This window comes from Fomitiporia mediterranea (genome assembly GCF_000271605.1).
Source record: "Fomitiporia mediterranea MF3/22 unplaced genomic scaffold FOMMEscaffold_7, whole genome shotgun sequence".
Taxonomy (NCBI): domain Eukaryota; kingdom Fungi; phylum Basidiomycota; class Agaricomycetes; order Hymenochaetales; family Hymenochaetaceae; genus Fomitiporia; species Fomitiporia mediterranea.
Window position 1 is genome coordinate 28976 of NW_006760392.1, and position 22871 is coordinate 51846.

At 46.0% G+C, this 22871-nt stretch overlaps 8 protein-coding genes and 1 non-coding gene across 9 annotated transcripts; 2 read left to right on the top strand and 7 right to left on the bottom strand.

The window, feature by feature from the left end:
• Positions 1-485: 485 nt before the first annotated feature.
• On the bottom strand, positions 486-567 carry FOMMEDRAFT_t53. Its single transcript has one exon. It is a non-coding gene; the product is annotated as a tRNA-Gln (tRNA).
• A 546-nt stretch (positions 568-1113) lies between these two features.
• On the top strand, positions 1114-1754 carry FOMMEDRAFT_28948 (uncharacterized protein; the record flags this gene model as incomplete). The annotated part of the gene is made up of 2 exons (XM_007267133.1): positions 1114-1143; positions 1218-1754. 2 exons carry the CDS (start codon positions 1114-1116, stop codon positions 1752-1754), a joined length of 567 nt encoding a protein of 188 aa, XP_007267195.1.
• A 343-nt stretch (positions 1755-2097) lies between these two features.
• On the bottom strand, positions 2098-3825 carry FOMMEDRAFT_28949 (SYF2-domain-containing protein; the record flags this gene model as incomplete). Its single annotated transcript, XM_007267134.1, has 7 exons — positions 2098-2166; positions 2435-2531; positions 2606-2662; positions 2717-2841; positions 3027-3199; positions 3270-3519; positions 3577-3825. The coding sequence occupies 7 exons, from the start codon at positions 3823-3825 to the stop codon at positions 2098-2100; spliced, it is 1020 nt and encodes a 339-aa protein (XP_007267196.1).
• Positions 3826-3888: 63 nt separating this feature from the next.
• Positions 3889-4713, bottom strand: FOMMEDRAFT_156906 (uncharacterized protein; the record flags this gene model as incomplete). The annotated part of the gene is made up of 4 exons (XM_007267135.1): positions 3889-4039; positions 4097-4188; positions 4248-4388; positions 4426-4713. The coding sequence occupies 4 exons, from the start codon at positions 4711-4713 to the stop codon at positions 3889-3891; spliced, it is 672 nt and encodes a 223-aa protein (XP_007267197.1).
• Positions 4714-4880: 167 nt separating this feature from the next.
• On the top strand, positions 4881-7741 carry FOMMEDRAFT_141050 (uncharacterized protein). The gene is made up of 10 exons (XM_007267136.1): positions 4881-5094; positions 5166-5265; positions 5450-5521; positions 5605-5714; positions 5856-6022; positions 6128-6282; positions 6347-6599; positions 6667-6856; positions 6927-7007; positions 7083-7741. Exons 1-10 carry the CDS (start codon positions 4995-4997, stop codon positions 7655-7657), a joined length of 1803 nt encoding a protein of 600 aa, XP_007267198.1. The 5' UTR covers positions 4881-4994; the 3' UTR covers positions 7658-7741.
• Positions 7742-8339: 598 nt separating this feature from the next.
• On the bottom strand, positions 8340-12210 carry FOMMEDRAFT_20550 (alpha-ketoacid dehydrogenase kinase). Its single transcript, XM_007267137.1, has 10 exons — positions 12035-12210; positions 11902-11979; positions 11716-11831; positions 10552-11559; positions 9300-10328; positions 9162-9242; positions 9067-9101; positions 8852-8914; positions 8666-8797; positions 8340-8613 (listed from the first exon to the last, which is right to left on the bottom strand). The coding sequence occupies exons 1-5, from the start codon at positions 12105-12107 to the stop codon at positions 10218-10220; spliced, it is 1386 nt and encodes a 461-aa protein (XP_007267199.1). The 5' UTR covers positions 12108-12210; the 3' UTR covers positions 8340-8613; positions 8666-8797; positions 8852-8914; positions 9067-9101; positions 9162-9242; positions 9300-10217.
• A 903-nt stretch (positions 12211-13113) lies between these two features.
• FOMMEDRAFT_123808 (uncharacterized protein) lies at positions 13114-14391 on the bottom strand. Its single transcript, XM_007267138.1, has 5 exons — positions 14215-14391; positions 13985-14125; positions 13826-13923; positions 13304-13767; positions 13114-13250 (listed from the first exon to the last, which is right to left on the bottom strand). The coding sequence occupies exons 1-4, from the start codon at positions 14272-14274 to the stop codon at positions 13407-13409; spliced, it is 660 nt and encodes a 219-aa protein (XP_007267200.1). The 5' UTR covers positions 14275-14391; the 3' UTR covers positions 13114-13250; positions 13304-13406.
• Positions 14392-14495: 104 nt separating this feature from the next.
• Positions 14496-17904, bottom strand: FOMMEDRAFT_123809 (uncharacterized protein). Its single transcript, XM_007267139.1, has 12 exons — positions 17742-17904; positions 17653-17683; positions 17434-17603; positions 17253-17379; positions 16871-17188; positions 16724-16814; positions 16500-16665; positions 16319-16438; positions 15694-16250; positions 15420-15638; positions 15290-15365; positions 14496-15234 (listed from the first exon to the last, which is right to left on the bottom strand). Exons 1-12 carry the CDS (start codon positions 17778-17780, stop codon positions 14530-14532), a joined length of 2619 nt encoding a protein of 872 aa, XP_007267201.1. The 5' UTR covers positions 17781-17904; the 3' UTR covers positions 14496-14529.
• A 1682-nt stretch (positions 17905-19586) lies between these two features.
• On the bottom strand, positions 19587-21852 carry FOMMEDRAFT_86537 (cytochrome P450; the record flags this gene model as incomplete). Its single annotated transcript, XM_007267140.1, has 14 exons — positions 19587-19677; positions 19731-19827; positions 19880-19926; positions 19979-20092; positions 20149-20242; positions 20295-20317; positions 20365-20531; positions 20590-20603; positions 20670-20787; positions 20861-21075; positions 21126-21169; positions 21219-21407; positions 21469-21598; positions 21657-21852. The coding sequence occupies 14 exons, from the start codon at positions 21850-21852 to the stop codon at positions 19587-19589; spliced, it is 1539 nt and encodes a 512-aa protein (XP_007267202.1).
• Between the last annotated feature and the right edge of the window lie 1019 nt (positions 21853-22871).

Sequence of the window (22871 nt, forward strand, 5' to 3'; positions counted from 1 at the left end):
CTCTCTCTCTGCTTGTTCTGCAAGTTCTGACTATGTTCCAGTGCTTACATTCTGTATTTCTGTTGTGTAGGATAGTTGTAGCCTGGGTCCCCTTGCCAAGCCTTTGGGTCCCCTCTACACTGTTGCTGACAGCTTGATTTTATTTCTAAAGTAATTCTAGTTTATATTTTTAAGACTACTAGTACTGTCACCATTTAAGTGATATGTAATGTATAATTATGGGCCTGTCACTACTGTGTTGCCTTAAAAATGTGTAATACTTTATCTGACATTACTTATATACAGGATATTACAGTAATTAAAATTCAGTCAGTTCTATCTATTTGTAAAATGAACCAATTGTCTGCTTAATAAGATATATATATTAAACTCTTACTTGCCTTTCTTTATGTAGTGAGAGGGGCAGAATCCAAAGTTTAGATGGAAGAAATGTAGTGCCACCTGAAAGTGAAAAGAAGAAAAGGAAGAGGATAAAAATAAACTTCAGGTCCTACCTGGAATCAAACCAGGGTTACAGGAAACTTGAGATATCAGAATCCTGTGTGATAACCACTACACTATAGAACCACTGTTACAACATAATTGTAGTAATAAAGATAGATTCTGTATGAATAAATCACAACTTGAGACATATTCTGTGGGGTTATACCTGATAGAAATTTAATCAATTTCCTCAAATACTTCTAAATCTGAGTAGTACACTTATAAAACTTGCTGAACACCACAATGCAAATACAGTAGTCATATGTTTAAACACTTACTCTAATTCAGAATCAACCCGCGTTAGTAACACGACTCCATCACATTACTATTATAGTCTTACTTTGTTAACATTGTAAATTAGCTTTTCTTGCATTGAACCGAGGTGACTACTATACCTCATCTCAATGTTCCTTATACATATGTGAAAAGCAGGTGTACAGCAAAGCGGATAGTATTTACAAGTCATCGTAGGGTATAAAGAGGAGCATGTAGAGAGCAGTGAGAGCATCATCTTCCAGCTAAACACCTAGTGACTAGCAACATATTTCATCTAGAAACAATACAAAGCAACTTAGTTCAAGTAGAAGACTGTATACCAAGATGCGTCTCTCACAATTCGTCTTCCTTGCCATGTCTCTCCTTGTCGTCTCAGCGCGTCCTGTAAGTATTAATCCGGTTGTTCTTGCATTTAATTCTTCGGAAGGAAGCGCTAACCTACGGTTACAACAACCCAGAACCCCCAGTCTGGACATTCCTCGACTTCTGTAGGCTCAAGTGGCGGTTATGGAGGATCTGGTTCACCGTCTGAGTATGGCCCGGGTAGCACAGCTAGCCACAATTCCTCTCCGGGAATGGAATCAGGCTCTGCCTCTGCGCCCAGTGCAACAAGAAGTGCAGGTGGTACAGGCGGGCTCGGCCAACCGTTCCCACACCCCCACCCACCAAAGTGCGGCTGTGAAGAGCATGGCAGCCACGGCCACAGTTCTTCGGCACGTGAAAGTAAATGCGGTACTGCTGAGCCAACAAGCGGAGCTGGTTCTGGCTCTGAGACTGGTAGTGCGGGCGAAACAAAGAGTACAGGCGTAGCAAGTGGGCATGGTTCTGGCTCTCATTCTGCAGGCAGCTCTGGTACACCGACTGAGACGGGAAGTAGCAGCGCTGGAAGTGAAGCTAGCGGTAGCGGTGGTGCAAGTGCCTCGAGCCCTACGTCCTCAGCATCGGGTGGTCAGTCTGGCTCAACCACCGGTAGCAGCGGCCCAGAGAGCTACTGAGAGATGGATGTGGAATTAGTTATCTCCTGATGCATTTATCTGTACATCTAGTAGCGCACGAGTTACCGTGCAACTGTGTACAAAGCACATAGCAATAGTATTGACCTAAGATAGACTCGAACAAGAAACAAGCTTGATAGACTAGACTGAACGACAAACTCGAGAATGTTAATGAGCAAATATGGAAAACAGGACAAGCAGCACTGGGTAGACGGAAGACCGAGAATATGAGACCTTCATCACTTATCAGTAATGAACGTGAGAGTTATTGAATCGAGAACAAAAATAAATAAATAAATAAACGACATACAGTCCAGGGGAGGGACTTACACACAAAATTAAGTCAAAGCGCCGTGCCTCGCTCAAAGCTCGCACGGATCTCCGCCGTGTACTTGTCGTAGTATCTCGCGATCTGTGAAAAGGGGGAAAAAAAGGACGAGATGAGAATTGGCCAAGACCAAATTACACGCGTGGACGAGTGAGAAAGGCGAGATAACATTGCGCTTGCGGTGTATTTGGACGTTGCAAGGTGGACGTGAGATGAAAGATAGAACGGCATTGAAGGCGACTTGATAAAATGCCGGTTTGCAAGAGAAAAAAAGTTGTGTGGGCAGGGAAACGGGGAAAAAAAAATGAAAGAGCGCGAGACAGTGTAAAAAGGATAAAGTACAAATACGCACCTTCTTGTTAAATACGCGATTACGCTCATTGATATACGTAATATCGCCCTCGTCCTCATTAAGCCGTTTCCGAGAGAACTTGTTCCGCTTGTCTTGCCTACAGTCGCACCAACATCGGATACAAGCAAAGCAATACACCAGTCAGCACAAGACGTTCGCACATAGACACACCACTCAAACGAAGGTCGAGGAGAAAGGAGAAGGACGGAGAAGTCAGGGCAAAAGCGACTATGAAGGCCACAGAGCACACCGGGGATGAAAGACAGCGAGAAGAACACGCACTCCATGTTAAGCTTTTCAACAACTTTATCGATCGCTTCTTCGCTCGGCTTGTTGTCCGCATACAACAAAGTATTCGCGTCACGGTACAAGGCTTCGGCGGCCCGCTGCTGTTCATATGACGTGATCTACGTAGTGTGTAAGGTGAATAGTTAGTGGTTGCACTCGTGAATTCAGTTATTTAAAGGGCGGAGGAAATGCAATGACGAATGGAGTGAACAGAACCATGTGGCATGAATGTATGGTGGAACGGGTGGAAGAGAAACGGAAAAAGCGGGAAGGTAGGAATAGAAGAAGCGGAAAAGGAACGCACCGTTCCACCTTGCGGGTCGAATGCCGTCAGGGCATTAGAGGACGACGAAGCACCCGAGCTCGATCCAGGTGCAAGGCCCATGGCAAGTTCTTTTTGCTTGTTGTACGACGCTAGATCCGGTTTTAGATGGACAAGGTCCTTCTTGTACCGCCTCCGGGCCTGCTGCTCTTCGTCTGCCAGGCAATCGACCAGTCTGCGCGTTAGTATTGACTCAAGAACACAAACTTACACAAGCGTTCGTACCGTGAAACTCGAAATCTGCATTCCGCTCCTTTCGTCTTTTCTTCTTCTCCCATTCCTCGTTCTCCTCGATCGTCCACTCCCAGTTTTTCTTGCGGTCTAGGTCCTCACCGCGCTCCTCTGCCTCAGCCTTTAGTCGGAGAGTCTCGGCAAGACGTAGCTGCTTCTCCCGTCGTGCGGTCTCGCGGACAGTTGTTTTCTGTTTAGTCGATTCGTCAAGGAGTGCGGCACGGTTTTGTCTCGTGGAGTCACGCTAATCGGATTTTTGAAACGAGGTCAAGAAAGAGAAGAAGAGACAAGCATGACGCACCATTCGGCTCCGAAGCGCGTCGAGCTTCTTTTTCCTCTCCGCCAGGCTCAGAGCTGATCCCGCTGCGTTCGAATCCGAACCATCGGCCTGCGGGTCGTCAGAATCACTCCCGCTTGCATTTGTGTTGATTCCGTCGTCTGCAGATTGTGCTGTGTCGGTAGTTGATTCGACAAAGTCCGCGGCACTCTCTGCAACGTTGTTAACAGACTGCTTTGCGTGCTCCGCCGCCACCGCCGCTGCCGATTCCATGGCTGCCTAGTATTCCGTGGTTGGGTGTGCGGGTAGCTTGCTTGCCAGACGTTGTCAGTTAGGTTATCTTGGTGTCCGAAGTTCTAAGTCACCAGGATCGTCGATATATAACGCAGCACGGAGGACGAGGAGAAGAAGATGCGGAGGCAAGAGCGTGACGGGCAGAGCAATGATGTCAGTCAGGAAGAGACGGACGTAAAGGCTAAGGGTGACACTGACAATTGGCAGCAGTGACAGATGTCATGTCCAGCACGTGGTCGTATGCGCACACGTGATGTAGCCTGCGTTCTTTCTTGACATGGCCATCCTCCTCGAAGAACAGCAGCGTTCTTCCTTGCCAGGAACAACTTTATCTTGTCTATTCTGCGCGCATCAGGAACAGCACTGCATCCTTCTGCCTCGCTCCTTGTTAATGTTATCACCCATACACTCATTCGCGCGTTCGATTCTGGCGTTCTGTCATCGATGTGCGATATAGAACGAGAGCGTTGCTTGCTTCTCTCCTGCTTATTTTGTAGACCGGCTTCCGACGGGTCATGAGCGTGGATTTGGACTAGCAAACTCTAGCACTAGAGTAGCATTGATTTATTTTTGACCTACCCGTGACTCTGGACTGTGGACATGGCCTGTTACTTGTGTAAGAAGCCACTCCGCGGGGTGAACATGTCTTGTGAACACTGTGAAATGATAGTGAAACGCAGGCGTGGGGATGAGAAATAGAAGCGGTTGTCGAGCATATGGCGTTGATTCTCGGAATCTCACTGCGCTCGTCTTGACAGACCAGAGACTCCCACCCCTTGGAGAAGTGCCCGGAATGGATGAATACACTCGTCGTCTACAGCGTCCGACATTGACTACCGCCAGATCTTTGAATTTGCGTTCCGACATGCTGGCCCCCCGTCCAACTATGGGGTCCAGTCGGATGAGGTGTTCCATCCGTGTCCATTCGAAGCGGCTGCTGTGGCTATATTTGTCGCCCTCCCTGACTCCCTCGCTCTCTGCCCCTCGCATATTCTTAAGTGTTCTCTCTGCTGCATCTTCGTCGCCGGTTGCCGACTGTCTCCTCCCTGCTCCCCACTTCTTCTGCCCCAAGCTCTCTCGCGTGCCTCTTCACATCTCCTCGCTCCTCGTCTTTCTCCACCTCACACTCTCCATATTCGGGTTCCAGTATGGCTACGGCTCTCGAGTTAGCAACAGATCGCAAACATGTCGAGCTCGACGAGAGCGAGAAGAACAGCCATACGCACTCCATTTCTTCTGTCAGTCAAGGTGCGTGTCTAATCCTTCACCTCGCGGACAACCACGTACGCATACGACTGACCGAGTTCTTGTTCAAGCAGGCGGACAAACACCAACTCTGGCAGAATACATGCGACAGGCAGAGATCAGTCGAGCGCGGGAAGCCGGACAGTCACAGTCCGCTCCTCTAGAGTCTGACAAGTGCGTCCTTATCCCCTGCCTACCCGTTCATTCAATGTTCCATGCGCGTGTCTGGCCGCGGTTAGCCATTGTGCATATGATCCCCCCTTGTTTATTTTTAGTCATTGCTATAAGTGGCGTCGCGCTGATATCTATACATTTTCCCTTTTCTGCCTTACCCAACGATTCTGTCGATATTATCTAGCCGTACAACGCCGGAAAAACCAGACATCGAGGACGAACTCATCACTGCAAGACGGGCCTTGCGAAACGCTAGGTGTGTATTTCTTCAACATTCCTCGCTCCATATCGCCTTGTCGGGTGTTACGAACGAAAGACGGAGGCTGATAAGCGGCAAAGTTGGGCAGCTATTTTTTACCTTATCACGACGGACATTCTCGGGCCCTTTAATGCCCCGTTTGCGTTTAGTCAGGTTGGCTATGTCCCAGGAGCGGTGCTTTATGTCGTTAGTGAGTATTCGCTTCACCGTAGTCGAGTTGTAGATATGTTTATCCCACACTCTGGGACGACCTACTCTCGTTTATGTTCCCTATTCCAATGCCCCGAGTATTTCGGAAATATCATTGTTTGCTAACCAAATTAATTTCCAGTGGGAGGTGTCGCATGCTACACCGGCCTGATTCTATGGCGTCTATTCTGCGTGCTAGACTCAGATGTATACCCGATCAAGACGTATGCCGACATCGCGGAACGTCTTATCGGACGATGGTTCAAGCACCTGTGCTCTGCGTTGCAATCACTGCAGTTAATCATTAACGTAAGTCTCGGATTCTTCTCATGTCGCTTCTCTTCTATATATTTCTCTTCAAATTATCGTGTGGGCCTCTGAGAACTCAACCTTGTACAATTTTCGAAAATATAGGTTGGTACGATCTGCCTCGGGAACGCACAGAGCGTAGAGCAAATTGCGAACGATCATCAGTTCTGTTTCTCCGTCGCGATCCTCATCTGGGCGATCGTTGGGATGGTCATTGGACAGATCCGTTCGTTAAAACAATACGGTTGGTTAGCAAATTCGTAAGCATATAACTACACCTTCCCCATCTCCTCGCACTTAATTGATTCACCCGCGAAACCGTAGTGCCGTATGGCTTAACTTGCTCGTCATCTTCATTACGATGGGCGTCGTCGCGCACTCACCCCCCAACTTCAAATCTGCGAAAGCCGCGTTTGGTATCGACCAAGGACCTGTGCAAACGTCTGCAATCGTCAGCTTGCCGTTGTTCTCGAAGGTGAATGGCATCATGCAAATGGTGTTTGCGTATGGTGGAGCAATGATTTTCCCCGAGTTTATGGCGGAGATGAGGAGGCCAATGGACTTCTGGAAGGCTATGGTGCGTCTATCTCCCATCTTATTTGGATGAGGGTGTTTTATATAAGATCTCCTTATCCATAAAATAGTGCTGTGCGCAATTACTCATCGCCACCGTCTACATGCTCTTCGGTGTCTTCGTCTACGCTTTCCAAGGGCAATTCACTCTCCCACTTGCTTTCCAAGGGCTGAGCAAGTTTGCGTGGCAGACGGTAGGAAACGTTATTGCCCTTATCACAGGTATCATTGCTGCGGGGCTATACGGGAATATTGGAATCAGTTGCGTATTTCTCATGTTTCTTTGAAGCAGATAGACCATCTAATTGGTTTGTGATATCTTTCTTTGCAGAGGTCGCATATTACCATATTGTTGAACAATGGTTCAACGGTCCGCCTCTTATAAGTAGGAAAGGGCGTGTCGTTTGGACCTGTATGTCTCTCTTCCTATTGTCCTGCACCCTTCCCCTTTATTCCTCTCCCAAATGTCCCTAAATTTCTTCTCTAGTCATGGTAATCCTCTACTGGTCACTCGCATTCATCGTTGGTTCTGCTATCCCGCAAGTTCAAACCATTTCGGGTCTCGTTGCAGCAGTGTGCATCATGCAATTCACATATACCTTCCCGCCGTTGCTGCTTGCGGCATTTGAGATGCAGGTGGATGCAGCGAGGAATGATCCAGGTGATACGTGGAAGGAGAAATCAAGGTGGATGCGGGCTATTTTCTCTTCTGGTCCTTCTGTTTCGACAATGACGACTACGACGAATTCCGGTCTTTTGACGAAGAATGGGAATGGAATTACGAATGGAACTGCTGACACAACGGCAACCGGGGCCCCGATAGAATCTAAACGAACCAAATGGCAATTGATATGGGCCAAAGTCCGCCACAATTTTAACAATCTCTCTACTTCGAAATTCTTTCGCCACTCCCGAGTGTTCTACAAGCTCTTCAACCTCGTCCTCTTCCTCGGCTCACTCACTATGGCGTGTTTGGGAATGTACGGTTCTGGAAAGTCTATCCAAGCAACTTTTGCGTCTGGAGGAGCAGCTACGAGCTTTGGCTGCGGTGCACCCGTGTAATTACAGTAATGTAAAACTAGTAATAGTTTATGTCTTGTAGCGGGCATATTGTGGGTTGAAGAGGGATGACATTACACGATAGGCACAATGCAATGTTTAATTATGTGATTTCCCTAATATTAAGCCTTTCTAAGCAGCCTTATGTATGAAGTTTCTTGGCATGAATGCATTTATGAACCTACTGGACTGTGAGAGGAATAATACATGCAAGGCTATGTTATATTCTTGAGAGAAGATGTATAGGACAGGGCTGTGTCAGTGTGATAAAACAAGAGTTTGTTAAAATAATTTTTTTATTTAATTAGTAAATATATTAAGTGAAACACAAGTACTAGATTGAATAGAGAAGTGTTGCATTTTTCATAAGCTGTTTAAAAACTCTGTTATAATATGTGAAGCCGAATATCATGGATGAACTAGATTTTGACGAATTGAATGAGCGTGAGCGTGTTGAAAATTTAGTAAATCCAGTCTTTTGTCAAAAGCGGAGATTGATCGACGTCCTTTTCTTATGTAATGCCAAACGGAAGCTTTGGTGATGGTGACATCAGGCAACGGCAAGTTCCGCAATATCGCGTCGTGAACTCATTACATTACACAGTTAGTACCACTCGTTCTCTCTCACTCTCCCTCTCACCTCCCCCTTCGTCTCATCTCTCGTATCTCACCTCTCTTTCAGCATAGACTCAGTCGGCTTTCTATTTAGCCAGACGTTTGGATCTGTGGTCCTCAGCAAACTAGTGTTGCTCCCACTCGCAGGTGCAGAGCGCCTGTAGTAGAAGCAAACCCCAACGTACCTGGATTGGACCTGTAACAGAACTGCATATACCTGACGACGCGGTTCGAGCAGAGACATCGAGGACAACCCAATGTTCCTGAGTTTGCATACTGCATCTGTGTTCGCATTCCTGCTCCAATGCTCAGTCACCATACCACTCGCCCGAGCTAGCGTATTCGTGCGTTGTTTTCTCCTGGATGCACTGTAAAGATTTGACTGACTATGTATAGATAACCCACCCCTACAAGGGAATTTCGTGTAGTGGTGGGAGTCCCTGCTCAGTTACGTGGGCTGATGATGGACGGACACCGTTGCTCGCTGCTATCGGGCGTTCAGATTTTGCTCTTTTCCAAGGAACAAATGTGGGTCTCTGCGCTCAAGGCCATCTAGTTTGCTGTACTCAATTGCATCTGCAGACACTTGTGCAACAGCTTGCCGTCGGCCTTGATGTATCTCAGACTCATGAATTAACGTTCACAGTACGTGTCTCCGTCCACATTGTTTCCCGGAGCGCGCCTTTTTACCCATACATACTTCCTCCTTTCAACCGCGTCACCTGCTGTCTCTCAATTATCCATGTTGCACTTCTGCCAATTTTATTATGTTCAGATATCTGACTGTTTTCTTATAGCCTAATCCAAGTGCAGGTCCAAACTCCGATTCATAGTGCGTGGAACCGTTAATTCTTCCTTAATCAAATCATTGATTGTATCGTTACCATGGAAGTTGGATAAGGATCACTTCGAGTTCTGCGCGGGATCCAAATGATACTTCACAGGCATACAGTTCCTTCTCGGGTTTCTTCACGTAAGGTCTGGTGTGAATTTGCATATATGACACTCATAAATTTGGACCAAATCTTAGGCTAGAGAATATGTCAGGGACAGCGGGTGATCCAGTCGCGTCATTGACATCTCCTCTGGTTTCTTCAGTCTCTCCAGCATCGAGTGTTGGTTCTGGGATACCAAGTTCAACTACGAATGGCGTAGTGGGCACAACAGTTCTTTCGGGTGTTGTTCCCTCGGGGCCCCTATCTACGCTCTCCAGTGCTCTCTCTGCACTTTCCGCAATTAGCTCTGCAGCAAGTGGCAGCTCCGGACAGCTGCTCACAACCTCGACGATCAGTCCTTCTTCAACGATTCAAGGAAGCGGATCGGGGACAACTAATACCGCAGTGGGAGCTTCTAGCAACTCTAGTGGCAGTGCAGCTGTTCCTCATCTCATCTACGGTACTATATTAGTCACTGCATCAACTCTCATAGTACTTGCAATGTGGTGTAGCACAGGTTTATTATAGCCTTATTACGGGATGCAAGTTGTTGAGTTCACACGTTGCATTGGACGTTTTGCTATTTATTTTGGTCTCCTGATTCCAACACGGGGCTGCAGAATACCAGTATCATGTCGTAGATGAAGTATCCATACCCACGGACTCTTATTCTTCCCGTTGCAGTTCACTATCTTTATCTTTTCAGTTCGTCCTTCTCCGATTCTTAACCTCTGATTCTTGTTTTCCATGTTTATTTCACCAGCATTTTATGTTTCACTATTCAACAGACATTTGCCATTGATTAAACAGCAGTCTTGATGCAAAATGTATTAGGAAATAGTATACAATGCACATGCCATGGACACAGTAAAGAATACGTAGGGAAACGTGGTGGTGCTTGGTACAGAGTGATCTTAATAAAGACCGTGTGCATCATTGTCATTGTTCCGTCCCGCCTTATCATAGCTAACAGGTTAGTCGTCAATCATTCTCGTTCTACAACAAATCGTTCGTCACTGAAGTGGCTCGCGGGAACTTGAAAGGCGATTAAGGTGGATGTACACGTCGGTACCGTACCCTTCCATACTGATCAACTTGAGGTCTCCGCCGAAATAACGGGCATACTGCACAATAGGGTAGAGGTCCAATGTTAGCATTGCAATTGTATTTTTGTAGATCATTTCATCAAAGATCAAGACTTGACGGTGTCGGTGCTGATGACGGTGAATGTAAAGGAGGTGATAAGTGAGAAGAAGCAGGCGAAGGTGACACTGTGGGAGGACTTGGCATGGCAAGGGGCCTTGGAGGGAAAGAAAGACAGGAATATGAATGTTGAGGAAGACCTACCAATCGGGAAAGCGGTAACCCATATCCAAAACCCGCCATCGGTGCCTTGAAATCCGAGTCTGTGAAGTCATCCTGAATGCCCTGGTTCGCCATCGTCGTATACATATATGTCCATACGAGTCCGACACCACTACGTGGGATCCCGCCACCTTCGTCACTAATTTTGATTGTGATGTCTTCCTTGCCCTCGCTCACGACGACCTTGATCGGTGGGAGTTTGTCGGGAGCGGCCACAGCCTCCGCAACACCAAACCGCTCAACGACCGCACGGAGTGAGTTCTTGAGAATCTCGAAACAAATGTGTGAAAGGTGTCCGGGAACATATGCAAAATGTAGGTCAGGCTTGCATATGAGCTGTACGGGAGGGCCAGTGAACATCCCGTAGTGCTCCTCACATACGAATCGCGCATTCTCAATTGCCTCGTGTACAATATCGCGTACGTTTGCTCGCGTGCAGATGATACCGACGTAATCTGGGTGTGGTTCAAGCGTATTCAGTGCGATATGTTGCCCGATGAGGAAACGTATCCCGATCCGCGACATGTAGAACCGGTCAAGCCATTGTTGCACATCTAAGCCAATATGCGTCTTTGCTGGATCTCCTGTTAGACGCTTCCACTCAAGTACACCCTGTGCAACGGTTGTCACTGTCGGGTCGTGCCGTCGCTTTATTTTTTGAAGGAGATCGGTGACGGAAGCGTTATATGAGTGCATTTCTGGAGGCCATTTTGTATCCGGAGAACCAGCCGCGGCGTAATAACGGCGTTCAATCGGAATTCGTAACTTCGGCGTTCCTATGAACTCTTTTGCTTGTCCATTAGTAGACCCGTTCGAAAGTCCTAGAGAATGAGTAGGTTCAGAAAATGAATCCAGGCCAGCCGCCGTGTTAAGTAAGCTCGGATTGGGTATGGATTCCGGTAGTTTTAAGGACTTTGATTGACCGCGATGGGAGTACAGCGCCTTCTTAACCTCCGGTGAGAGATGAAACTTCGGGAAGTTGATAAGCTCCTGCAATACATAAGTTGATGAGACTTAATCTTAACACCGCATAGAAGCAATTAACGTTCAAAGAGTGGCAACAATGTGTTTACCACGCTCACAGAATGTCGTGTGTTTTGAGTGAAAATATCCGACGGGAAAGGATGAGCAATGTGGGATACCTACCTCGAAGGACTGACAATACCAGTTCTTGACTTTCTTTATGGAAGGCATATCTGAGAGGTTATGAGGAAGCTCGTCAAGCTCTTTTGCCCGATGTGCTAGACGAATCGGCAGCTCCTCTGTAGCAGAGAAGAGCACCAGTTATTTGATGGGCTCAATAGATGATGTCGCGTGATGAAATGCACGTACCAAGTAGAAACTGAGACCCCTTGAACAGCGTGCCCTGCGACGGATTTTGTCCAAACAGCACCATCTGCTGCAACGACACTACAGAACTGGTGAGTATGCTCTTGTATAGGGGCGAACACGGCCTGTGACGCACCGCCCGTCTGCGGGAAGCTTGCGAAATGGTGTATGCGATCCCATAACGCGGCACTTATCCGGAATCCGGACATGGTACACTCAGATCTAACCTTGGGCTCTAGTCTGCTATTGAACGCGATACGTTGGCTCTAGGATGGACTTTCGACTTGAAAGGGGTGTTGTGGAGTGTCGGATGGGGGAGAAGGGGGAGAAAGGAGGAAGAAAGGAGCGAAATAAAGGGAAAACGAGGAAAGTAGAGGCAGACTGTCTGACCGGGATGGAGCCCCGCTCTTTGACGAAATCACGCGCCTCCTCCTCCTTTGCTCGTCACGTGGTCACCCACTGTTCCCTTTGCCTCCCTGAGCCCTCGTCGTCACTACTGCACGTTATTTTGCGTCTGTTTCCAGAATCCACGTCTCTTTCTTGCGCTGCTGTCGCGTGTTCGGAATCTCTGCTACTCAACTGCTCAATCGCGCAGCAGAGACTCTGGCTGCTATGCCCACTTTTCCACTGCACTTGCTTTTCCTGTCCTGCAACACTGCGTTCCGAGCAATTCTAACAGTCTTGTTTCTGCCGTCCCGCTCCGTTGAATTCCGCCGGCAAATTCCATAAACCTAATGATTATTCCAGGAACAGTGGGTGTCAACAGCTGAGAGTCGAGACCGGATGTTAAGATTATCGCAGCTCGTTCGTGTGTCCCGACTCTACCCGCATCTCACGGGACCTCCGTCTGCCTCCGCACTCCTTCCCCTCAGAGAAAATCCTGAGTGGGCATTCCTTCCACAGCCAAAACAGTCAGCATAAGTCAAGTATAAAAGGTGCCAAAAGGGAACTGCTTCACACTATGACTTACATTGAAATGATAAACACATCAGAGCATGCACTGGACTAGAATACGATTCGCAGCAGTCTCTAGCGATAGAATATCTGGACTTAGTATTGTAAATGGAATAAACGTGTTCCAAATTCCCAGATTATCAAGTTCATCTGAGCAAAGTAATTACCTCCAACGTTACATTTGGGATGACACCATCCAGGTAGTAATTGTTACTCATAGTATTAGGCTTAAACTGCAGCCATGTTCAATCAATGAATTTTGTCCATGCAACTAATTTATGTAACCATCCAAGGGAATCGTCCGAAGGCGTATAAGCATCATTTCTGACTTAGCAGACGTGTATCTCATTCGACACATGGACTATTGAGTTACTTAGCCATTCAAGATTAGATAGTATCTGTACTGATATTCAGGATAAGATCTAGCCCAAGTGAACTATATCATACAGACTTAACGATGTAAACCCAACCAAAAGCAGTCATGAATCGATCCAATCCCGGCAGAAGGACGAAGGACGAAATTTACGGATAGTAGAAGTAGAAAAATGGTATACTTAGATAGCAAGACCAAGTAGAGCCGCGAAGCACCCAAAAGCACCGAGTAAACCGCCTGCAACACCAGCACGACTTGCACTGCTTGCTGCAGATCCGGAGCTGCCAGACGCGGAGGGGGAAGCGGTATTCGAACCAGTGGCCTTGCTTGCTGAGCTTGCAACTTTCGTAGTAAGAGACGACGATGAATCGGTGGCCGATGCAGGAGCGTTTGAAGACGGGCCTGCGCCATCGGCGGCATTAATCTGAGCTTGGACAGTTGAGTTAAATTGACCTGACATGTTCTTTAGAGTGAACTTGGCAGAGAAAGCCTGGAAAGGAGTAGATCCATTCATTCCATTGATTGAATCGAAACGTATGAAACTGAAGCAGGAAATGAATTTCTCGATCCAAGAAAAGTTAAACAAGTTCGAGTACATACTAGATATCGTCGTCAGGGCCGGCGTTAGGGTCAACGGTGAAGGCAATGGACGAGGTTGTCGCGACGTTAACAGAGTCTGAAATGCTCTGGACCATGGTCTATTTTATCCCATCAAGGAAATTAATCTCTCCGAAGTGACCGGAAGTTGAGAAATCTCACCTGCTGGTTCACATTTCCGACATAAATACCGACTTTGGCGTCACCGAAATCATTAAGCGAAGGAGTGTTGTTGTCATCTTGCCAGTTAACGTTACAGATCGAGCCGCCACTGCAAACGGAACCAGCGACGGGAGATGTCAACTGCGAAATATTGGTATCAAAGTCAATTCCAAAACTCCAAAAGCCACACCTCCTCGTAGAAGAGGAGGCAAAGGGCGTAAATAACGCACATAGGGTTTCGCCATAGCAGAGGCCGCAAGGGATACGAGAACAGCGACAGAGGCGAACATTGTTGAATATCCGAACGAAACGAGTGTGCTGCAAAAGGAACGACGGGGGCGTGCAGAGAGAGAGTCTGTCAGGAGACGAGAACGAAGAACGAGGAGGACGCGAGAGACGACGATGGGAGAAATAAAGTGAAAATGGCGAGGACGCACGCGGAAACGGAGTTATATGGCGGAGTCTCAATTCAGGCACAAATCAGTTTTCATTTTCATTTTATCCCTTTTTTGTTACAGTAATTATTCTCGAGTAAAATGACTACACTACGAATACTCGGCAGACTCGTGCATCGTCTTCTGCACATGGTCCGCTTTCCTTCCAGTATGCTTGATAAAGCCCAGCAAGTCGAGCTCCTGCACCGAGCGTATGAAGCGTGCCTGGACTTCTGCCTCCCATCGCTCATGTTCTGCAAGACGCAGCTCATTTTCGCTGTCATCACTCGTTTCGCTATAGCTAGTGCCACCTTCGTTATCTGCAACTGTCCGTTCTCTACCGCCTCTCGTTCCTCGCCCTCGCCCTCGCCCTCGCCCTCGACCAGACCCACCTCTGCCTCTAGGCCTTCCCCTCCCTCGTACCCTGGCCTTCGTCGGACTTGAGGGCGCAGATCCAGGGTCTCTCGATGCATCACCGATCTTCCTCACAGCTTTATGTCGATCTTTCTTTCCGCGCCAACGAACCTCCGTCGTCCGACGCCGTGCCTCAAGGTATTCTTTGAACGACATATACCAGTCATACACATTCGTCATGCGTCCACTTTCCAAGTAACCCTTAAATAGCAGTACCGTGTCCGGATTTAAATCCTCTGCATCAGCGCCATCAATTCCGTTGCCAGCACGGCGCTTCCTATTCTCCTGCATCAGGGCTGGAAATGAGGCTTCGTTTGTCCTAGGATCGGCCTCGTGATTAAGATACCGTTGAGGATGCACGAGTGCATTGATAATTGCCGACCGGGGAGCAGGGTCGTACATCTATCGTGCGACAGGTTGAATGGAGTGCCTCCCTACAAGAAACAAGAACACACACCTCCATGATTCCTGTGGGATTCCCTGTATACCAGATATGCCAAAGTTCTGTTTCGGTGAAATCATGCATATTTTCGCTATGGATAAGATGTGGTGAAAACTTTTTGAAACATGGGCGAAATAAAACCAACCTGAGATAGTCGACAAACCATTTGCTTACTTCACACGCAATATCGGCCGTGATGTCAACAGCCGCGTCTTCGTCAGTAGATAACCCATTGAGTCTTGAGATCCACCTGGCGAATAGCCCGATGGAGTCCTCCTCAACTGTACGAACCTCGGTTGGTAGATTCCGGATGATTATGTCCAAGGAAGTTAGAAGTGCACAAAGCGTATTCCCGTCGAGCCTCCTGGACAAAATACAATGACTCAGATTGATTCTCCGAGTAATGATAATAAACGGACCGAATCCCACTTGCCAGTACTTCTCCTTCTCTACCTGCTAGTGTTCCGCGTAAGCACGCGGACATCATGTCAACCTCCGTCCCTACGGCTCGTCCCATCTTAGCACCTCTTCCATCTTCTTTTCGAATTTCGCCGGTCTTCAGTAACCATTTTCTTATTTCGGAGGCAAAGCGGAACACCATTTGGATGCGTCGTAGACGATGCTGATGCCTTCGTCGCAGCTTGTAGATACGCCTCAGGATATGTAAAGGAGACATCAAGGACGAACTCGCGTCCAAAACGGCGCCCTGCACGGCCCTTTCTTTCCATTTGCTAGAGCTTTTTCGTGGACTGTGTTCAGAAGTCTTTTGGGATCCGGCGCCGTTAGTCATCGGTCCTTCGCCTGTCCCAAAACGTAATTTGTCCGATTGCTGCAGCCTTGCAAAGAGTCTAAGAAAGAAATCCCGAGCGGCAGACATAGATAACTTTTCGGCAGCATCTTCAATAGATGATGCCCCTAAAAGTTCGTCCAATGCCAGGACGGATAATGGTTCACCAAAATGACGCAAATAAATTAGCTGTGTGGAGTGTGTAGAGTCATTAACATGAAGAACCTGGACGTCCAGACATGCGAAACTAAGCATACCTTCAAAAGTGACATAACGAATTCTATTGATTGGACGTTCTGTCTGAATTGATCGACAATGAACGTCAGTATTGTGGGACTTAGCATTATTGTTGATTGAAACGAAGGGTCGAAGAAAACCTGCGTCCGAGTTCACGTCAATCGTAAGTTGTTCTTAGGCTGCAATAAAGAGAAAACGCACATCAATGAGAAGCCGCTCAAGTAGGTTCATCCCGCTAGCCACTTCAACCTGTGTGACGTTGAGTAAAGCTAGGGTTCTGCGGGGGAATGTAGCATGTAAATAAGAGGGAGTCGGAGCGGTGGTGAGGCCTAGGACGAATACAAGTGGTAGGCGAGGAGCATGCAAACTTTCAAGCAAGTCAATAGCTGGCGTAGAATCACTTACAATCCAGAGAAATCACTTACCTGCAGATATAAAAGAGGTCCTGCATGATTTGTGGCTCGATATTTTCAAGTCCCTTAACAAGCACAACGAGTTTTGGTAAAGCAGCGTTGCCTTGCAACAAGTAAAAGCTTAGCAGAGCAAAATGCGCATAAGAGCTTCAGCAATACCTCGGGACGCCCTTAACCTATCGTACCAGCACTCAAGGCGATAGATGTCATAGGGTGCAAGAGTTCGATAGGGACCTTGCACATTCTCATTCTCTCCGTCATCTTCATTTTCCCTGTCTGAAACTACAAACCCACTGATGATAGTCTTCATCGTCGTAGTCATATTTTGGCAGTCTGCTGGAGTTAGCCTAGATACAAGCACCGGTGTCCTCGCTGCTTCTTCCTCTTCGCCATCTCCAATACCATCTCCAGTTCCGAACTTGACCAGCAGGCTTTGCACATCTTCAAGTATGGTGGACGTCGCACTGCTATCCGTACCTATGGAGAAAAAATGAGTACAGTGAGAACAGCGTCATTTGGATGGACAAGTGACAAACGTCACCCGAAACGGCTATCACGCGCAGTTCAGTGTACGGCATAATCCTATCTTCCCCGCATGGACAGTACGCATCCCTCACGACCTCAAATATGTGGGCTGTTGTCGGAGCATATATCCGTCTGAACACTTCCTATGATATAATATTGCTTAACGAGACTTTGGTTGCAGCCGCAACTGGACGAACCTGAACTCGTTCCTCACAGCGGCCGAAAGCGTCTGTGAATGCCTTCATGCGCAGACGCTGACCATCTGGGAGATCACTGTTCGTCGGATCTGGGTTAGTGTACATTATACAAGGGAAGAAACCCGCGGTAGTAATCTCCTCCTCGTCTTCTTCAAAGTCATCCTCATCGTCTAAAGCTAGGTAAGCGCACTGTTAGCATGACCTCAGCACGGGCCGTACCAGAGCCACCAAATGGAATCGATATCACTGTCTAATTCGGTTACGTGTCAGAGGAGAGAGCATCCGGCCAAGCTGAGAGGGTTACGCACCTCCGAAATAGAATCAAGCCTTTGTTCGTTATTTCGCATTTTATAGGGTGAGTTGATTGCAGGTCAGCGAGAGGCAATTATGAGCGTTCAAAGAGATGTTTTCCTATCAGAGAAGAGCTGATGCTAATGCGGGATACCCGGACAGCAAAGTCATGCATAGGCGATTGTGGGAGGTGGTAGTGCTTCGATGTCGATCCCACAATCCGCACGCATTGCGAATACAACATTGTCCTGCCTGCATTTCCTCTTCAAGGACCAAATGTTCCATGTTTAGTACAGATTAGTGCTCCGCACCGTAGCGTAATTTACGGATACGCCTGCAGCGTATACGCTTACGCACCGTATCGTAAGAGAAAATTTTAGCTGAAAATACGGGCGTATATTTACGCGCGTATGCGTATACCATGAGTAAAAAATTTCCGTATACGCCGTATACGAGTATACGGTATTACTAAGCATATTCTCTAATTAAATACTAAGTTTGAGTTTCTAAACCTCATTTACTTTACTTATTTATATACCAAATCATTTTAATACTATATAACAACCTTGTTTAACTTAAAAAGTACTAGTATGAGTACTACAGTTAGTATGGTTACTACGGTACATCACATGAAGGTTTAGAGCTGTCACGTGATATTAACTCACAACAGTGACAACACTCAACTGTCTTATTTCTGTGTGTAAACAGTACTACAATACATTTTCTTAGCTCAGTAATATCAAGCATTTGTTTTGAAAGATGATAGTGTACTTTTATGAGCTATTTTAATGTAAAGTATCTTGTTATATTTGGCACAGCGTATACGGAAGTAGCGTATCGTATATGGGTCCTGCTGACCCAGTTTACGCCCGTAATTATACGCGCGTATGCGTATACGTGGGAAATTTTACGCGCGTAAGCGTATACGCTACGCGCGGAGCACTAGTACAGATTCTGGAAGTCACAAATTTAAAGTTATTGCATGACACACATCACGTGCCGGTTACACGACGCGTCTCTAGATCTGGTCTCCAGCCAGCCATGGTCACATACGAAGTGCTTCGATATGTCGATCTGCATCATTCTAATCATGAGCTTTCCAAGGATTAGGGATCCTAAACATCCATGATCTATCAGGAGTATTATTTGTAGGAGTAGTAGTTTGATTATTTCTATTGAAAGGGTAAAAACTAGTTAACCAATTATACCAAGAGTTATTATTAGGAGTTGGAGCAGGCACTTGATTAGCCTCTTGATTATCACCCTATAATTTTCTAGTTAACCAATTAAATATATATCTAGGGAAATTTCTTCTCATATTATTAATTTCATTTAAGGTACAAACAACTGATTGAAAACTTTCAAAGATTGTTCTAATACTTTCAAAGCAATAATAACTAACAGTTATTGTACCAGTAATACCTATTGCATAATATTTATTCCCCTTTCATATGTCTGTAACTTTTCATATGATAGTTATTTTTCATATTTAAACTTTCCCCTGTATTGTTTACACCTCAGACAATTGTAACTTGCATCTGAGGTATGTACTGTATTTATTATTGTCTCTGTACTACTATATTTACTATTATTATTATTGTAACTATTATAATAGGTATACTAATAAATTATAGATGATTGTAACTTGTGTCTGAGCTATTACAATAGACAATACAATACGGATCAATTCTAAAAGAGAAGGTGCCGTCTTTTAAGCAAGACGCAGGCAGTTCGCAACGAAATTGTTGATTTACCAGGACGTGTTCAGCATGACATAGTAACTACAATCTCGACAAACTCATTTCGACATTTTTGACAAATGTAAACAAAGATTCATAGTTCCCACAATTATTTGGAACGCTTCACTCTTCAAATGTAGCGGTTTCGCTTATGACAGATTTTATCTTCTCGGATCTTGGCTCTAGGACGTACTTGAATGGTTTGGGGTGCCTACTCGGATGACTTAGACTTTATTTACACGTGTCTGGAAGATAGAAACGACAGACCTAAGAAAATTAGGCGTGTATTCGGCTTTGGGAGTGACTGAGTTCCCATTCTCATCAAGGGCCTTCGTAATGTTGAATGCCGCAAGGATCGATGCACCTCCTATGAAGACCTGCAGAACGCTAGTAAGTCACTCGATTGAATATCGCACTCTCGGTTCGTACAGAATTTTCTGCAAAATGACGCCCAGGACAGATTCTGTTCGAAGAACTTGAGTAAATATTACAAAGGGGCAGTGTGTATAGCCTACCGCCTCCCGAATCCGAAGTAAGTTTTAAGTACATCCCTCGGGGACTCTTTGCTGCTTGTAGGTAGCCAGCGATCGGGTATGAACTTATCTGGTTCAGGATATTCCTTCGGGTCTCTCTGCATTGCCCTACATGGATGCTTCAGCCAGAAGCCTTGCGTCATGACGTATACCGTGGAACTGACCAGACGTTTGCGTATATTGTTGCACCTGCAGGGATTAGGTAGCCATTGTACTCGTCATCCTCACTAACAGTATGGGCCACAGCTACGTTCATGCTTTTAGTGCAAAGTTAGACGGATAACGTGAGTAGACTAACCGAGGGGTGCAGCAGCTTGCCACCTATGGACACAATTAAATCAATAAAAGAACCTAACGTTTCCGCTTACCTTAGTGATTCTTTGATGACTGCATTGAAATAAGGTAGGTTCGGACGATCGTTGAAATTAGGAAGAATATTCTTCCCCAACACAGAGTCAAGTTCTTCTTGTGCTCGTTTCTGGACGTCTGGATGCAATAGCATTGCAAGGACAAATGAGTGCAGGGCGGCAACCGACTGCAATTCAAACTTCCAAATCTAGTCAACATTAGGCACAATAAAGTGTGCAGCTTACAGTATCTGCTCCAGCTATAATCCCAAATCATTACAATAGGCGTTGTACCTGTACGGTGGCAGTAGTCTAACAATACTTACCTGCGTACAAAATACCTGTCACCTTTGCAATCATGGCCTCGTCGCCTATGACCTTGTCACTTGCTGAATACGCTTCAAACAGCTTTTCCAGTATCGAAGGAGTGACCGTGCCCTCCGACTTACATCAAGTGACATGCATATTGATCTTATTGTCAAATCAACTCGTTCAGCATTACCCGTGAAGGACTCACGACTTTTGCCATTCCCAACTTGTAGGGTTCGTGATACAAAGCCGTAGACGCTTTCCGACCACGTTCAATGGTTTTCTTGAATCCAGCACCAGGAAACCACGACGGTAGGTGCCGCAATGCAGGGATGGCATTCACAAGGTAAAAATCTTGCGCTTCGATTGCAGCTGTTACACCTTCCTCTGCAATGACTATGTACGGATCATCCTTTTCTTGAGCTGCTCGAATCGTTTGTAAATTAAGAAATGCAATAAGTCCGTCTCCAAACCTTTATAACCATAGGTGGCCATTAAAATTGTTTCTCCCGCGGACCTGAAACAAAATAAACGATAATCTTATAAGACGCCAAAGGGGAACGTACTGCCGAAGAATTTCAGGAAGTTTATCCGGGCTTGTTAGCAGTCTTCTGAGCATCCGACTTGTCGCTTGCGTCTGCAGTTCAGTATACTCGCACATGATGACCGGCTGAAGAAAGCGATGTAACAGCTGCCTTGCTCTTCTCAGCTCGTCCCCATATGGCATAAGGGCAACAAACCATCCCCAGCCTTGACTGTGAGGAATGGTTCTGAATTTTCAATACGTAACAAATGATGATGATGAAAGGGACAAACAGATCTATCATAACGTTTCGAGGGCGCGAAGAATAAGTACTGCCTCGCTTGTCAAATAAATCGACTGCTGCCTGGTAAGAGTTCACGAAGATGTAGGTTTCCCCGAAAGATTTAACTTGAACCATGGGACCTGGGACATGGAGTGTCAGGAGAAGCGCTTAGCACAATGGATTGTCGGTATGGTATACCAAATTTCTCCCCCCACTTTCTTGCAGTTTCCCATAGCTCTCCCTCCTGCATGTCGAACACGTTGCCAAGCAGGGGCAGCCCTTTCGGCCCTGGAAGCAGTGGTAAATGCTTTCTCTGTCTGTGCCATACCTGCAGTTGGTGTATGCATGCAACGGCACAGACAATGGTGCAAAAATCGAGGAAGTGGTAGAGCATTATTGTGGTGAAGAGGTACTTGGCACAGATTACTGTCTCGCTTTTATCCTATCTTGAACTGAATAAAGAATCATAGTATGGGAGCTGAGATATCCTCTACATGGCAGTCTATACCCTGGATCCGACTGATTAGAACCCAATTGGATACTATTTGCATACATATCTCTATAGAGAAATCAGCTATCAAGAGCATCCTTGTTAGCACGTGCACACATAAAGTTCATTGAAAAACTTCCATTGTGTTCATTGATAATGTCCCAAATTAACCCATTGGCTCATTTGTAGAGAATCCCTACACGGTACATAAGTTTCATAATGCTTGTGAGAGAGTGCAATCAGGATGAAGAAGGTAGTCAGCCCAGATGAGTAGTACTCCAGAATCAAGTTGTGCCTTTCTCATGCACAGTTATTCAAATAAGAAGATGCAAAAAATGGCAAGTTCCAAAAGCAATTGTGCAGATCAAGAATGTCAACTACCTGAGAGTTGTGAATAACGTATAGAGCTTGTGACAGACTAGGTTATAGGTACCAAAATATTTTCGGCACTCTCCTCAAAAAAGTGATCTACATTGACTTATTAGGGGGCAAGATATATAAAATTAGTATCAATTTAATCTTTGTAAAATAAAGACTGGCTTAATAACTTAATACAGTTGGTTAACTTTTAAAAATATTATATTAAATGGAAGCTATTAATTCATTTAGTTTAGAAAGTAGAGTAGTTCTACAAAGTATCTAGCCTCTTGATTTATAGTGAGTAATAATACTACTAGTAACTGTTTATTTTGAGTAAAAATAAATGTAGTAACGCACATATAGTATACACAGCGGCAAAGGTCAATACTGTCTGTAAAACTGTTAAGACGAGACTACACGAGAGTATGTCTCAGATGATATAAACTACATTACAAGCAATGACGAACGATGATGGAATACCTTCCATCATACATTCTACATCTGAGACATACCTACATAGTATATATAGACTAACTAATCAACGGACGATGAAGCAAGCCGCG

What these genes read in the sequence shown, in the direction of transcription:
- FOMMEDRAFT_123808 (XM_007267138.1), bottom strand. Translation starts at nt 14,274, where the DNA reads ATGTTCGCCTCTGTCGCTGTTCTCGTATCCCTTGCGGCCTCTGCTATG. An exon ending in CTGCTATGGCGAAACCCTAT is followed by an intron (nt 14,126 to 14,214) that starts GTGCGTTATTTA and finishes AATATTTCGCAG; the next exon opens with TTGACATCTCCCGTCGCTGG. An exon ending in GGCCCTGACGACGATATCTA is followed by an intron (nt 13,768 to 13,825) that starts GTATGTACTCGA and finishes TTCCTGCTTCAG; the next exon opens with TTTCATACGTTTCGATTCAA.
- FOMMEDRAFT_141050 (XM_007267136.1), top strand. Translation starts at nt 4,995, where the DNA reads ATGGCTACGGCTCTCGAGTTAGCAACAGATCGCAAACATGTCGAGCTC. An exon ending in CGGGCCTTGCGAAACGCTAG is followed by an intron (nt 5,522 to 5,604) that starts GTGTGTATTTCT and finishes TAAGCGGCAAAG; the next exon opens with TTGGGCAGCTATTTTTTACC. An exon ending in TACGGTTGGTTAGCAAATTC is followed by an intron (nt 6,283 to 6,346) that starts GTAAGCATATAA and finishes GCGAAACCGTAG; the next exon opens with TGCCGTATGGCTTAACTTGC.
- FOMMEDRAFT_123809 (XM_007267139.1), bottom strand. Translation starts at nt 17,780, where the DNA reads ATGCGAAATAACGAACAAAGGCTTGATTCTATTTCGGAG. An exon ending in GATTCCATTTGGTGGCTCTG is followed by an intron (nt 17,604 to 17,652) that starts GTACGGCCCGTG and finishes ACCTAGCTTTAG; the next exon opens with ACGATGAGGATGACTTTGAA. An exon ending in TTGAGCGGCTTCTCATTGAT is followed by an intron (nt 16,439 to 16,499) that starts GTGCGTTTTCTC and finishes ACTCGGACGCAG; the next exon opens with GTTTTCTTCGACCCTTCGTT.
- FOMMEDRAFT_20550 (XM_007267137.1), bottom strand. Translation starts at nt 12,107, where the DNA reads ATGTCCGGATTCCGGATAAGTGCCGCGTTATGGGATCGCATACACCAT. An exon ending in AAGCTTCCCGCAGACGGGCG is followed by an intron (nt 11,980 to 12,034) that starts GTGCGTCACAGG and finishes CCAGTTCTGTAG; the next exon opens with TGTCGTTGCAGCAGATGGTG. An exon ending in GGGGTCTCAGTTTCTACTTG is followed by an intron (nt 11,832 to 11,901) that starts GTACGTGCATTT and finishes TCTCTGCTACAG; the next exon opens with AGGAGCTGCCGATTCGTCTA.